We start from the raw sequence: 12,907 nt of genomic DNA on the forward strand, positions 1-12,907 counted from the left end.
TATATTGTAAATAAATTATATATAAATAAATTAAAAAGAAAAAAAAATTATTATTGATAATTATAATGTATTATTAAATAATAAGCTATAAAAATAAATTAAAAATTGATTTTATATATTAACGATAAATAATAAATAATAAAATAATATGCTTGATTGACAAGTGTGTGTCTTACCAAGCGTATTTGTCTGACCCAATACGTAAGTATCTACTTATCAACATAGGCCATCAATATTTTCATTAAAATCAACAACCCAATAACGCACATTAAAATTCATAATAATAAAAAAAAAGTATATATAAATATAAACAAAATAAATTGAAAACAAAAATAAAAAAAAAACAGAACAAATAAAAAATCAATAATTTGTAATTTTAATTTAACGATCATAATTTGATGATTAGATATTGAAGGCAATGTGTTACTAAAATATTTTAAAATTACCGACAAATAATAAATCTATGTACATGTTATTTTTCAAGTATAAATAAAACATGACTAATAAAATATAAACACATGATCAATAAAATATAAATTTCATAAGAAAAAATGTATACTTTTTATTTTTTGTTAATTTCTTTTTCGAATAACATTTAAAATATCTTACCACTATCAGCATAAGTTTCAGATCCATAACCATCTTGTAGACCACTTGCCCATGTTCCTTCATATCTAGCAGTTGATGTTGTTGATTGTCGTACACCATAACGTCCCTTAAACCCCTGAGTCCATTCACCCCGATATAACCATCTGCCTCGTGTTTCCATTCCCAAACCGTGTCTCTTCCCATTTTGCCATTGTCCCTCGTATGCCGAGCCACTTTAAATATAAATATTATTTATTTAAAAAATATTAACAATCATTATCATACATTATTTTTTAAATTTAAAAAATAAAATTACATACAATGAATAAATAAACAAACAACAACAACACAGAGGTGACTAAAAAATATTTGACCTCGACCTAGTTTTTTTTTTTTTTTTTCTTTTCGGTTATGGGTTGTTGTGAATCGAGGTCAACCCTCAATGTCCCAGATTTATCTCAATGTTATTAATTTAAATCAAATAATACACAAAATTAATAAGATATTAATTATCATAAAAAATTAATATTATTTTATAATGAAAGAAGGAAGTACTTTGATTATATATCCACGAGCTTTTTACGAACGTTGACCTTGATGGTAGCTTTAAATAGAATTTAAATAAAAAAAAAACATTTTTCATTCTTTTATTATTTCAATAATATTTCTCCCTAATTTATATGAATAAATAAATTATATACTAAAAACTATAATGAATTTTTGAAAGATAAATAATGACAGATGTCTTGATAAATATTTTAAAAATTACTCTTTTTTTTTTCTTTATAATTTAATTATAATTAAATTTGACATGTAATTTGACAAGTTTATCATTAATTATAAATTAGGTATAATTATGAATATTTAATATTTATCTGTGAGATAAAAAAACAAACATTTATTTATTTATTTCATGTATACAGTCTAATGGAAATATGTGTGTATATTTTTTTTTTTTTTTTTAATAAACAGTAGGTTCAAGTTGAACAATATATAAAAAAGTAATAATAATCAATAAATATACTTTTAAATTATTTACAAAGAAGGAAGTAAGTATTGACTCAATATGAGTATGTAGTTTTTTTTTTTTTTTTTATATTTTCTTTATGTTGAAGTTGATTCTCATGTTTGCATTGAAAATGAAATGACTATAACAAATTTATAATTTGACATACTCATATATACAAATGAAATGAAAATTATTATGATAAACCTTTTATTAAAAAAAATAATAAAATAAACAAATTGATTTTATTGTTGGAAAAATATCAATTGTATTATAATGAAAAAAAGTAATTTAATGTAAAAAAAATATTGAAGAAAAATTAAAATAGTATAGTAATATAAATTAGAGATGAGATGATAAATTACCTTGGCCATGTGTAGACACCTGATACTTCAAAGCCATAATGCCATGAGCCAGAATAAGCACCTTGTCCTTTTGGTCCAGTACAAACACCATGACCATGTGCTTTGCCTTCTTCCCATCCACCACAATATGTACCACCATCATCAAAATCAAATCTACCACCGTTAACTTGTGGTCTATTTGTCATTGCAGTTGTACCACTTGCTGGACTCACTGATGAACCAGGACCAATTATTTGATTCATTTGTTGACCACCACCACCAACAATTGCCATACCATTTGGTGATGTTTGCACATTTTGTTGTTGACCAACAGTTTGCTGTTGCTCTTGCTGCATTTTTTTTTTTTTTTTATTTTAACGTTGAAAAAAAAAATAAAAAAAAAAAAAAAGATACCACTAAAATACCCGCGTCTGTTTCACTATCACTAAAAATTTACTGTCACCCTCTGTCATTTTTTCACAATGATTATTTTACTTTTACCTTTATTTATTAATTTTTTTTTGTTCATCACTTTTTAGGTGTATATAGGTAAACACACCCTTCCAATTTCTGAAATGAAAAAATAATAGTAATTTGTATTTTTAATATTTTCTAGTTTATTTAAATTAATTAATTTATATTTTTTTAATTTATTTTAGAGTATAAATGCAAAAAAAAAAAACTGTCATTCGTGATTGTAATTTTTGCGGTATAAATTTTTGGAGCACACATTCGACTGCTCATTAAAAATAGAAACCAAACTAACCGAACCGGCACACAGATATTGGTCTATATTCAAAGCACTACAATAATACTATTGTTTTATATATTTATTTATTCATCACACTACTCATTCATATAATTATTTTTTCAAGAAATTAAAATAATAAAATAAAAATTAATCATCCATTAAATAATAAAACAAAAAGCAAATACATTTAAATAATTTTTTTTTTTTTTTTCATTTATTAATTGGCAAGACTGTTAATCTGAAACCCGAATAAACCAAAGTGAGACTGAATATTTGAAAAAAGCCACATGATGAAATATATGTAAAAAAAAAAAAAAATTTCTTTAAAAAGTTTTGAGCCCGGTACAGTTGTGTTTATATATTTGTTCTAAAATTTAAATCAACCATGTGTGAGTGTAGAAGCAAAGAAAAAAAGAAAATAAATATGAAAAAAAATAATAATAATGTTTTTTTTACTTTTTTGCAAGAGAGATAAAATAATAATGCAAAAAGCTCACAAGAAAATTAGAAAATAAGCGCAGGCGTCAAGGCAAAAGCATGATCGGCGCCACTGAATCGAAGTTGTAAAAAACCGAAGTTAACCGAGTATCATCATATTGGGATTTTTAAATATATATATGTTAAATGAGGAGGGTTTTCATCCCCGCCGAATCTGACCAGCAACCAAAAAGCTCACACAGATCAGCTCAGCTACATGCGTATTACGCAATGCTTCTATAAGCATCCGTGATCTGCTTGGAATGTGGCCCCCACGTTTCTTTCTTTATTTTAATTTTATTATTATTAATGTTTTTTTATTATTATTATTTATATTATTATTATTATTATTATATTAAATAGATGGCTTTTTTTTTAAAATATTATTTTCAAGTTTAAAAAATTACTAAAAGCCATAATTAATTGATCAAATTATTATTTTTTTTTTCTTTTTTGAAAATAGTATTTTTTTTTTTTTTTTTTACTTTTAACGATAATAGTGTAATGATTGAGTTACCTCGTGAGGAATTTTGAGAGCAAAGCTGTTGATGGATTAACTCACGATATGTTTTTTTTTTTTTTTTTTCAAATCTTATTTTGTTTTTTTTTTTTTTTTTTTTTATAGCATAAATCGTGGCAAGTAGTTATACACACAAGCCTAGAGAGTATACGACTGTCTAGCTGCCTAGGGTTTCTATTTTTATCATGGGGTAAAGGAGAATTGTTCCACGAGGCAAACCTACATATTATGAGATACGAGAACCCAGGTTTTTCAGCTGCTTAGCTAACAACTAATTTTTCATCTTGTTTGTAATACTCATGTTTTAATACTGTCTTTGATTCTATCTTTTATTATTTTTTTTTTTTTTTTATCTTATTTTATCTATTTACACACTTGCTCAACGCATGCATATATACACACGTTTTTTTATTTTTTATACTCGTCAATGCGAAAGACCGGGGCTTTCAAACCAATTTTAAAAATAGTTTTTTTACTTTTTTTTTTTTTATACTTTTTTTTTCTTTCAATTTGTGTGGTTGACTTACAAACTAGTTGTATACGCCAATAATCTTCAATCAAAATTATATTTTTATATGATTTTTTTTTTTTTTTTTAAAAACTCAATTAATATATTTAATAAATTTATAAATATTTTTTTTTTTTAATTGAAACAAGTTGTCATGTAAATAAATCAATGAAATATTAATTCAAAAAAATTTCACATATTTTTTTTTCATTAAAAAAATTGTCATGAATTTAATTTCGAAATTTGAATTTCGAATTTTAGCAAACTTAATTTTTTTTCGTTTTCTATATTCAATATATAAAATTATATCAAAGTGTTTTTGAATAATAATAAATATATATTATTGAAAAATTTTATTAATGCCAAATTTTATTTATTCGCATGGATATTCATTGCGCAGGGTTGAAACGTACCATCATCACTCCCGCAAGCTGTATCGAAAAAAAAACTCTTACAAACACACATATACCCACACACATTGCCCCAGGATAAGCACGTTAAAATAACCGGTGCCAATATGATATATAGATAATATATGTATATCATCATGTATACCTCGAAAACACACGTTTAAATTATATTTAAAAAAATATCAAAAAATGACTCATCGACAAAATTTTTAAACGGAATTCCCATCATCATAATCATCGTCATCATCATCATCATCATCATCGTCATCATCATCATCCTCATCTCGTCATCACAATCATCGTTATTATAATAACTAAAAATGTACTAAATATATTTTTTTTTTACAAATTACATTTAATCATTTGATATTTTTATAAATATAATCATATAGAGGTCATTATTTTATTTTATTTTTTTATGTTTAAAAATAATATATATACATATGAAAATATAAAATTATAATAAATGTACAAGTTGAAAGATTGCACGTGTCCTTGACACAAAATAATAATTTAATCTTTAAATGGTTTAGAATAAATTTTATAAAAATATATAAAAATGATAAATTGAATTTTTAGAATTTATCGAAATCCATTAAAACAAGTAGAATTTTAAGATGAGATGAAGAAGGGAGATGAGGGAGAGTATAAGTCTGGGTCAAGCACAAAGTTTCGATGAAGGGGCAATAGAGTAAAGAGGAGAAAAAAAAATTATTTAAAAAAAATGAGTAAAAATGAGCAAGTGAGTGAGGTAAATTCGGTCACGACAAATCTCAATGTATGTCTTGTCAAAAATTATATATAAAATTTTTAAAAAAAAATTATTCAAACACATTGTTATTATCAAAAAAAAAATATATAATTATAAATAATACACGTCACAAAATTGGTCACTTAAAATAATGATAATTTCAAACTAAAAAAATATATATAAATTTTTTTTTTAATAAAAAAGTAATAAATAAATATATATTGATAATAACTTTTTTCACCTTTTTTATAATCATCATGTAGGTACCATTGAAGTCGTTTGTTTATTTGTGTTTTTTATAATTTAAAATTTTTTTTTTTTTTTTTGGCAATTAATAACATTAAACTTTATCTTCGTAACAAATTATTTCTTTTTTTATCTTTTTCAATCACCTCGATATTTTTACTATATTTAAAAAAATTTTTATTAACTATTATTTGTTTCGTTGTTTTTATTTCACTTGTTTCGTTCATTTCGTTTTTATAATAAAAATATTTATTATTATTATTAATTTAATTAATAACTGAGCTTTTTTTTTAACGAGGATTTATTATTGTTGCTTAATAAATTGTTGATTAACTGTTATCATTAATTTGGCCTTTGTTTTTGTGTTTTTTTTTTTCAATTTTTTTGTTAATTTAAATTCGAAGTCGTTTTATTTATATTTTGTATATTTATTTATTTTTTTTTTCGACGTTTAGAGTAGCGCGACGGAATAGGAGTGTCACACTCACGAACGTCGGTGTGTCAGGGTGGTGGCATCATTGCAAACTACCTATTACTAAAATTCTAAGGCTGAAAAACTCGGAGCTTTTTTGAGCTTAACCGGCGCAACACCTATTGAGCTTAACGCGTCGACGCAAGACATTTGCGAGATCGAAACTAGTCGATGTTACTCGAAGTGTAACTTGAATATTATCAAGACAATTCTACAATCATCATCATCATCATCAGCATCATCAACATCAACATCATCATAATCAAACACTGAAGCATGCGCAATTATTGCGCTTTACGCACTGACAACGTCATTCAATACAAATTTATAATTAATCAACCTCACGTTGTTTTATTTATTATTTTTTTTTTTTTTTTTAATATACTTTACTCTATTTATTTAAAATGATAATTACAACATGGCATGTAGATAATAACTGTAGCTATTTCATAGATATATCAATAAAATAAAAAAAAAAAATTTAATATTTTAATGAAAAAAATAAATTTAATAATTAAAAAAGAAATATAAAAATGATATAAATTTTATTGTTTTTTTCAAATAAAACAGATAAAAAATATTTAAAATTATTGTGTAAACTTGTCAATATATATGTATCTATAAATCATAATATTAAAAAGTGGTGAAATGAGGTCATAAAGATCACATGATTGTAAAATTGGAAAAAAACTAATAAATGAAATAATAACTCAATATTAAAATACATAACTGTTTTAGTCTTTGAAATGAAAAAAACAATCTAATCAAAAAGAGAAAAAAAAATTAAAAATTAATATTACGATATATGATATGTAGTTGCCTAATCCTTTGGAAATAAAATAATGATTTAAAAGTCGACTTAATTTTCATCATAAACAAGAAAAGAAAAAAAGAATATTTTTATTTCGTAATAAGCAATTTTTTGTTAATATCCAATTCGAAAAATATATTATTATCATTAACCAGTCGAGCACTGTCAGGGTTATATTGAATTGAAAAAAAAAAAATAATTTAATTAATTAAATTTCATTGAGATTATGAAAATTGATATCTCATTCGAAACTACACACGAATAGATATCAGCTTAAGTTGAATTATTATATGTGAGTATATTATTTTGATAAATTTTAACAATTAAAATTATCACATTTATTTTTATTTTTCATATTATCTTTATTTTTAAATTATTCATTTTCACATTAAATCGTTATTTTTTTAAACTCATTTTTTGTTTATAATTTTTTTAATTATTCGTTGATAATACAGAAAAATATTTTCACATTTATATGCATTTTATTTAAATGAGAATGAAAGAGAAAATTTAAATAAAAATTACTGTGTGAGAGGGCTTCAATTTACAACCGGTAATGTAATTATATTTTTTTTTTTTTTATTTATTTATTACTGTTTTTTTTTCTCCTACCGTTTCAGTATCGGTTTACCTGGTAGTACATTGACTGCATTATCAAGCATCAACACCACCCTCAGTAACTCGAGTATCACACATCAAGTACAAACCTTTCATCATTACAAAAAAAAAAAACCGGTAATTATTAATATTTTATTAATTAACTGATAATTTTAATTAATTTTTTTGAATTTTTTTCTTTTATAAATAGTGAACAACAAAGAAAACGTATTAAAACAAGAAAATATATTATTAAAAAAAGTATGGATTTATTAAGATTAAATATTAAATCATTAAAAATACATGAAACTATTAATAATGATAAAACAAAATTAATAAAAAGCTCAAATTGTCATGATAATAATATTGATAAAAAATTATTAAAAATAATAACAATGGAAGAAGTTGCTTGGCATGATCAAAGTGATAATTGTTGGATAATTATTTATGATTATGTTTATGATTGTACAAAATTTATTGAACAACATCCTGGTGGTCATGATGTTATTTTAGAGTATGCTGGAAGAGATGCAACACTTGCATTTGTTGGTACTGGACACTCTGATAATGCTAAAAAAATCATGGAAAAATATTTAATTGGTGAATTGCCATTTAATGAAAGATTATTCAGAATACCTGGAGGAATTAAAACTATTTAATATATATTATTATCTATGTAGATCAATTAATTAAATATAATTATTATCAATTCATTTTTTTTTTTTTTAAATTAGAAAATTAATTATAGCAAAAATTGTAATTTTTTTTTTGACATTTTCTATATAATTTTTGTGCAATGAATTAATAATATTAGATTTTTTTATTATATAGCAATAAAAAGAAAAATGTTTTTTTAATTTTATCCAATTACAGGTCAATGTTTTATCGACTATGTTATAATTTAATTTAATTTTGTAATTCAATCGACAACCGTGTGTCGTGTCTTGTGGTTTTTTTTTTTGACACAACATAACCTTATTACCTTAAAAACATTTGTATTGTTATTAATAACTACTATTAAAAATAATAAAATACTTGTTGCAAATAAATAAACAATTATTATTGTTGATTAAATAATTTTGTAATAGATAATTATGTTTATTAGAAGTTTAAAGTGTATTGTTGATCCAGTATGTCTGAGACGTGGCATGTCAGTGACAACATCAAATATTATAAGAAATTTGTGTAGTAAAATTGATGGTGATAATGAAAAAAATATTAATTTAGAAAAACAAGATGATAAAGATGATAAAATTGGAAGTTTTGCTAAGGCTTTTGAAAAATTTAATCAACCTGAACCGATAAAACAAACTGAAGCACCCCAAACATTTGCAAAATTATTGAGAAATTCAAAATTAATAAATGTAATTATTTTATCATTTAGAAATATATTAATTTTAAAATAATAATTATTAATTAATTAATTTGTTTAAGCTTGGTGATCCAGAGGGTAAAGTTATAACTGGAAAAATATTTCACATTGTTGGTGATGATTTGTACATTGATTTCGACTGGAAATTTCACTGTGTCTGTGCAAGACCTCTAAAAAATTCTCAGTAAGTTTTATATTTTTCATCAATAAATAAATTATTTATTTTCTTAATAATTAACAAAAAATATTTTATTTCATTAGGGATTATGTAAGAGGAGCAACTGTTCGTCTTCGAATAAAAGATTTAGAATTATCAACAAAATTTTTAGGTGCATCAAAAGATTTGACAATATTAGAAGCAGATTGCACTCTTCTAGGATTGATTGACACACCAAGACGTCCTCGTCCAAATGCATAATCATTATTATTGTTAAATAATATTAATTGAATAAAAAAAATTTATCATAAAACATCAAAATTAATGGTATTGGTATTTTCAAATCCACTGATACAATTATTGATATAGCAGATGTTCCTTGATTCATTTTCAATCAAGATGTTAATTTATATTTTAAATTAATAATAATATACTTTAAAACATCAAGAAGATAATATAAATGTTTATTAATAATTTGCTCTTTAAAAATATATCATAAAGTTGTTTTTCCATGATGATTTTTGCTCTTTTTTTTTCTAAATGTTCAAATCATCAGAGGCAACATGGAATTATAGCTTGATTAAATATCCATAAATTATCCTAGTGAGAATAATTATTTTTTAATTATAATTATAAAGAGAAATTTATTTAATTTAATTAATTTGAATTAATCCTTTTTGCTTTGTTGGTAGACATGATACACAAAATGGCCGATAAAAAAGCCGGATTTTCATGAGCAGTGTTCAAACTTCAAAGTGCCTCCAACTGCGAAAAATGTAATTTTTTTTTTACAAAATAAAAAAAGAAAAACAATAAATATATTTTTTATTTACCTGACAAACGTACATAATATTGAGCTAATAATTATAAAAAGTTTATTTAATTATTTAAAAAACAGAGTGATAAAAGTGAAGAATATAATTTGAAGTTTTGTTGGGTTTTGGAAAACTGTTTATTGTTGGACCGATATCCTGTTTTCATTTTTTTTTTTTTCATCATTTTGACAATATCGTGAGACAATCAACTCCAATAAAAATTCCAGAATAAATATTGTACATCAAAAAAAAATTTCATATCAATTTGTGTTGTTTTTCTTAACAAAAAGACCAAAACAAAAATTATTATTTAAATAAATAACATTATAGATATACAATTAACATTCTTGGAATAACAACAATTCTATTTTCAAAAAAAGAGTAAAAAAAAAAGAGCAATTTCAACAATAATAATCTATTTATTGTTCTAATTAATTTGGAATTTTTTTAACAACACCACCATGAGTGGTGCATTGGCGTCTGGAAGTGACCAGGTCGTCAAAGAAGGCTGGTTACAAAAACGAGGTAAAAAAATAAAAATTTATAATAATAATATTAATAGTTGAATCATATGTGTATTTTAAGTAAATTATTTTTATCATTGTTATTATAATTATGAAAAGGAATTTGTTTTTTTAAATTTTTATCTTGAAATAATATTTAAGTGCATTGTTATTGTTTTTCTGGTTATTTTTTATTATGTCAATAGATTTTATATTATGATTAAATTTTGTTTGTGTTGTTTTATGTTTTTTTATTCAGGTGAACATATTAAAAATTGGCGTTCAAGATATTTTGTATTGCGAGATGATGGTACATTAGTTGGTTTTAAATCAAAACCAGATCAACAAATAGCAGCAAGTGCACAGCCACTTAATAATTTTACAGTACGTGGTTGTCAAATAATGTCTGTTGACAGACCAAAACCATTTACATTTGTCATAAGAGGTTTACAATGGACAACTGTTATTGAAAGAACATTTCATGTTGAAACTGAACAAGAAAGAGAAGATTGGGTTGCTGCAATACGGTTTGTTTATTTAATTATCATATAAATAAATAAATAATTATTATTGTTTTTATATTTAAATAGCTTTTTTTTCAATTGACAGTTATGTTGCTGATAAATTGGCAAATGAAGAACAACAACAAAATCCACAAATGCAAATGACATCATCATCAGAAGATGTTGATATGGATACAACAACAACAACAAGAACATCAACAACAACAACAACACGATCTGATTCAAGTGGTTCAATTGGTATGGTTACAACTGATGCAACTGGTGATGGTAGTATTGATGAATTATCAGCTAAATTTAGTGTACAAGGTACATCAAGTAGTAAAAGTACTGGTAAAAAAAAAGTTGTAAGTTGATTTAATAAAATTATTATTTGATATATATTTAAATAAATTGATATTATTAGTTATATTAATTAATTTTATATTGAATTATCAATTTTAGACACTTGAAAATTTTGAATTTCTTAAAGTACTTGGTAAAGGTACATTTGGCAAAGTAATATTGTGTCGTGAAAAAGCAACTGGTCATCTTTATGCAATTAAAATATTAAGAAAAGAAGTTATAATTAGAAAAGATGAAGTTGCACATACATTGACAGAAAATCGTGTTTTACGTACAACAAATCATCCATTTTTAATTGTAAGTTAAATTAAAAAAATAATTAATTTATCGTTCAATAAATAATGCTTTGTTTGTTGTGTTTGTTTCAGTCATTAAAATATAGTTTTCAAACAGCAGATCGTTTATGTTTTGTAATGGAATATGTTAATGGTGGTGAATTATTTTTTCATTTACGACGTTCACGTATATTTGGTGAAGAACGTACACGTTTTTATGGTGCTGAAATAATATCAGCACTTGGATATTTACATTCACAAGGAATAATATATCGTGATGTTAAACTTGAAAATTTATTATTAGATAAAGATGGACATATTAAAATTGCTGATTTTGGTTTATGTAAAGAAGATATAACATATGGACGTACAACAAAAACATTTTGTGGTACACCAGAATATCTTGCACCTGAAGTACTTGAAGATAATGATTATGGACGTGCTGTTGATTGGTGGGGTGTTGGTGTTGTTATGTATGAAATGATATGTGGTCGTTTACCATTTTATAATCATGATCATGAAAAATTATTTACCCTAATATTATTGGAAGAAGTTAAATTTCCAAAAACAATAACAAGTGAAGCTAGAGATTTACTTGGTGGTTTACTTATTAAAGATCCAAATAAACGTCTTGGTGGTGGTCCAAATGATGCTAAAGATATTATGAATCATCCATTTTTTTCATCAATTGATTGGACTGATCTTGTACAAAAAAAAATACCACCACCATTTAAACCACAAGTATCATCTGATACTGATACACGTTATTTTGATACTGAATTTACTGGTGAAAGTGTTGAATTAACACCACCAGATCAGGGTATATTACAAGGTAGTCCTGGTGGTTTAAATTCCATTGCTGAAGAACAAGAACATTTTCCACAATTTTCTTATCAAGATAGTCATTCAGCAGCAACATCTTCCATTTCAGTTTCAATAACACACTGACATCATTATCAAAAATAATTGAGTTTTATTTCAGCTGTTTAATCTAGTTATTTTTTTTTTTTTTTCTTTTCCTTTTTTTTTTTCAAAAAACAAAAAAGGAAAAAAAGAAAAAAAAAAACATATTTTAAAAAATTCTTTTTTTTTTTTTTTCATTTTTATTTACCACATATCTGAAATGTCAATAATTAACTAAGTGATAATAATAATTATTTTTTTTTTTATTATTATTTTGATATATACATATTGTTTTTTTTTTTATTTTTTTTTTTTATGGTCAAAATTAATTAATTTATTTTGTTTAATTTTAAATTTAACAAAATATTACGAATAAATCAATTATTTATAATTGCCCAAATATTTTGCAGCATGTGATGAGAAAATAATAAAATTAAAAAAGATAATGATAAACAACAATATATATATAATAAATATATATATTTATTTATGTTTTAACAATTGAAATAATGTGTGGTGTAGCATGACTCGTAAC

At 23.6% G+C, this 12,907-nt stretch overlaps 4 protein-coding genes across 5 annotated transcripts; 3 read left to right on the plus strand and 1 right to left on the minus strand.

The window, feature by feature from the left end:
• Positions 1–175: 175 nt before the first annotated feature.
• Positions 176–6,211, minus strand: LOC122851419 (junctophilin-2-like). Of its 2 annotated transcripts, none has more exons than XM_044150625.1 (3): positions 5,597–6,211; positions 1,960–2,508; positions 176–821 (listed from the first exon to the last, which is right to left on the minus strand). In XM_044150625.1, exons 2-3 carry the CDS (start codon positions 2,292–2,294, stop codon positions 596–598), a joined length of 561 nt encoding a protein of 186 aa, XP_044006560.1. In that variant the 5' UTR covers positions 2,295–2,508; positions 5,597–6,211; the 3' UTR covers positions 176–595. The 2 variants fall into 2 exon arrangements, with proteins under 2 accessions (XP_044006560.1, XP_044006561.1); XM_044150626.1 differs by lacking the exon at positions 5,597–6,211 and adding an exon at positions 3,146–3,387.
• On the plus strand, positions 5,339–8,140 carry LOC122853525 (cytochrome b5). Its single transcript, XM_044154026.1, has 2 exons — positions 5,339–5,346; positions 7,693–8,140. The coding sequence occupies exons 1-2, from the start codon at positions 5,339–5,341 to the stop codon at positions 8,138–8,140; spliced, it is 456 nt and encodes a 151-aa protein (XP_044009961.1).
• Positions 8,141–8,434: 294 nt separating this feature from the next.
• Positions 8,435–9,330, plus strand: LOC122851420 (28S ribosomal protein S28, mitochondrial). Its single transcript, XM_044150627.1, has 3 exons — positions 8,435–8,845; positions 8,916–9,037; positions 9,115–9,330. Exons 1-3 carry the CDS (start codon positions 8,576–8,578, stop codon positions 9,269–9,271), a joined length of 549 nt encoding a protein of 182 aa, XP_044006562.1. The 5' UTR covers positions 8,435–8,575; the 3' UTR covers positions 9,272–9,330.
• Positions 9,331–9,785: 455 nt separating this feature from the next.
• On the plus strand, positions 9,786–12,894 carry LOC122851407 (RAC serine/threonine-protein kinase). Its single transcript, XM_044150608.1, has 5 exons — positions 9,786–10,350; positions 10,588–10,855; positions 10,938–11,196; positions 11,294–11,491; positions 11,563–12,894. The coding sequence occupies exons 1-5, from the start codon at positions 10,287–10,289 to the stop codon at positions 12,415–12,417; spliced, it is 1,644 nt and encodes a 547-aa protein (XP_044006543.1). The 5' UTR covers positions 9,786–10,286; the 3' UTR covers positions 12,418–12,894.
• The last annotated feature ends 13 nt before the right edge of the window (positions 12,895–12,907 follow it).

This window comes from Aphidius gifuensis, linkage group LG3, assembly GCF_014905175.1.
Source record: "Aphidius gifuensis isolate YNYX2018 linkage group LG3, ASM1490517v1, whole genome shotgun sequence".
In the NCBI taxonomy this organism is placed as follows: domain Eukaryota; kingdom Metazoa; phylum Arthropoda; class Insecta; order Hymenoptera; family Braconidae; genus Aphidius; species Aphidius gifuensis.

Bases quoted from the DNA above. Each gene is read 5' to 3' on its own strand.
- LOC122851420 (XM_044150627.1), top strand. From the start codon at position 8,576: ATGTTTATTAGAAGTTTAAAGTGTATTGTTGATCCAGTATGTCTGAGA. The intron at 8,846-8,915 runs GTAATTATTTTA...AATTTGTTTAAG, and splicing joins GAAATTCAAAATTAATAAAT to CTTGGTGATCCAGAGGGTAA. The intron at 9,038-9,114 runs GTAAGTTTTATA...TTATTTCATTAG, and splicing joins AGACCTCTAAAAAATTCTCA to GGATTATGTAAGAGGAGCAA.
- LOC122851407 (XM_044150608.1), top strand. From the start codon at position 10,287: ATGAGTGGTGCATTGGCGTCTGGAAGTGACCAGGTCGTCAAAGAAGGC. The intron at 10,856-10,937 runs GTTTGTTTATTT...TTCAATTGACAG, and splicing joins GATTGGGTTGCTGCAATACG to TTATGTTGCTGATAAATTGG. The intron at 11,197-11,293 runs GTAAGTTGATTT...TATCAATTTTAG, and splicing joins GTACTGGTAAAAAAAAAGTT to ACACTTGAAAATTTTGAATT.
- LOC122851419 (XM_044150625.1), bottom strand. From the start codon at position 2,294: ATGCAGCAAGAGCAACAGCAAACTGTTGGTCAACAACAAAATGTGCAA. The intron at 822-1,959 runs GTAATTTATCAT...TTATATTTAAAG, and splicing joins GGTGTCTACACATGGCCAAG to TGGCTCGGCATACGAGGGAC.